A 1,443-nucleotide genomic window follows, 5' to 3' on the forward strand; every position below is an offset into this window, starting at 1 on the left:
TCGCGGAGGCCGAGGCGTCCGGCGCGCTCCCGTCGGGCGGCGGCGGCGTCGTCGTCGAGGGCTCGTCCGGGTCGACGACCATCGGGCTCGCGCCCCTCGTCGCCGCCGCGGGCCACCGGCTCGTCGCCGTGCTGCCCGACGACTGCGCGGCGGAGAAGCGCGACGCCATCGCCGCGTTCCCGGGGATCACGGTCGAGGTCGTCCGCGCGGCGTCGATCGCGAGCCCGACGCACTACGTCAACGTCGCGCGGCAGCGCGCCGCGGATCTCGCCGCGGCCGGCGAGCGCGTGCTCTTCGCGAACCAGTTCGACAACCTCGCCAACGTCCGCGCGCACGTCACAGGCACCGCGCGCGAGATCGGGCGCCAGGCCGCCGCGCTCGGCCGGACCGTCGACGCCTTCGCCATGGGCGCGGGCACGGGCGGCACCATCGCCGGCGTGTCCCTGGGCCTCGGCGACGGCCCGCGCATCTACCTCGCGGACCCGCAGGGCTCGTCGCTCCACGGCCGCGTCCGGCACGGCGTCTGCTACGACGCCCGCCAGGCGGAGCGCTTCGTCGAGCGGCACCGCTACGACACGATCATGGACGGCGTCGGTCTCGATCGGGTCACGGCGAACTTCCGCGCCGCGCGCGTCGACGACGCCTGCCGCGTGTCGGACGCGGACGCGCTGACGATGGCGCACTACCTCCTCCGCTTCGAGGGCCTCTTCCTGGGATCGTCGTCGGCGCTCAACTGCGTCGCGGCGCTGCGCGCCGCGGCGGAGCTGCGGAAAGCGCACCCGGACCGCGACGACATCACGGTGGTGACCGTGCTCTGCGACTCGGGCCACCGCTACCTCAGCCGGTTCTGGAACCGCGCCTTCGTCGAGAAGCGCGGGCTCGAGTGGCCCAGCGCCGACGCCGCGGACCTCGAGCGCGCCGCCGCCGCGCTCCTCGACCGGCCGACGGACGAGCCGTCGCTGCTGCTCGGGGGGTCGTAAGGGCTGCAGGTTGAAGTCTTGTTGAAGACTGGTTGCGCCCTCCCAGACCTTGCCGCTCATGGCGAAGCTTGTCGTCGTCGTCGCGGCGCTGCTCGCGCAACTTGCGGGAGGCCTCGCGCCGACACCGCACCAGAACCATCGCAGAACGCGCAGGCTCGCAACGCCGCCCGAAACGCAAGCGATCGCGAAACCAGAGGCCTCCGCCGACGACGCGCTGCTCATCGAATCGGCGCTCGCGTTCGCGCGGCGCACGAGCCCCGCCGACGCGGTGGACCGGGCGTCGCACCGGTCGCGGGCGGCGCAGCTCTCCGAGGAGGAGCTCCGCGCCGTGCTCGTCGGCCGCGGGATCCTCGAGGCGGCCGCGGCGGACGTTCCGGCGGGCACGCTCGCGGAGCTCCTCGGCGAGGTCCGCGCGGCCGACGAGCACCGGGCCGGCGCGCAGGCCATCGCGGCGGCCGGCCCC

General features: G+C 75.2%; 1 protein-coding gene across 1 annotated transcript; it reads left to right on the plus strand.

The window, feature by feature from the left end:
* Positions 1–8: 8 nt before the first annotated feature.
* Positions 9–980, plus strand: AURANDRAFT_34813 (hypothetical protein; the record flags this gene model as incomplete). Its single annotated transcript, XM_009044209.1, has 1 exon — positions 9–980. A coding segment is annotated over one exon (972 nt), but the record flags the coding sequence as incomplete, so codon positions are not given.
* Between the last annotated feature and the right edge of the window lie 463 nt (positions 981–1,443).

The sequence above is a fragment of the Aureococcus anophagefferens genome (genome assembly GCF_000186865.1).
Source record: "Aureococcus anophagefferens unplaced genomic scaffold AURANscaffold_186, whole genome shotgun sequence".
Classification (NCBI taxonomy): Eukaryota; class Pelagophyceae; order Pelagomonadales; family Pelagomonadaceae; genus Aureococcus; species Aureococcus anophagefferens.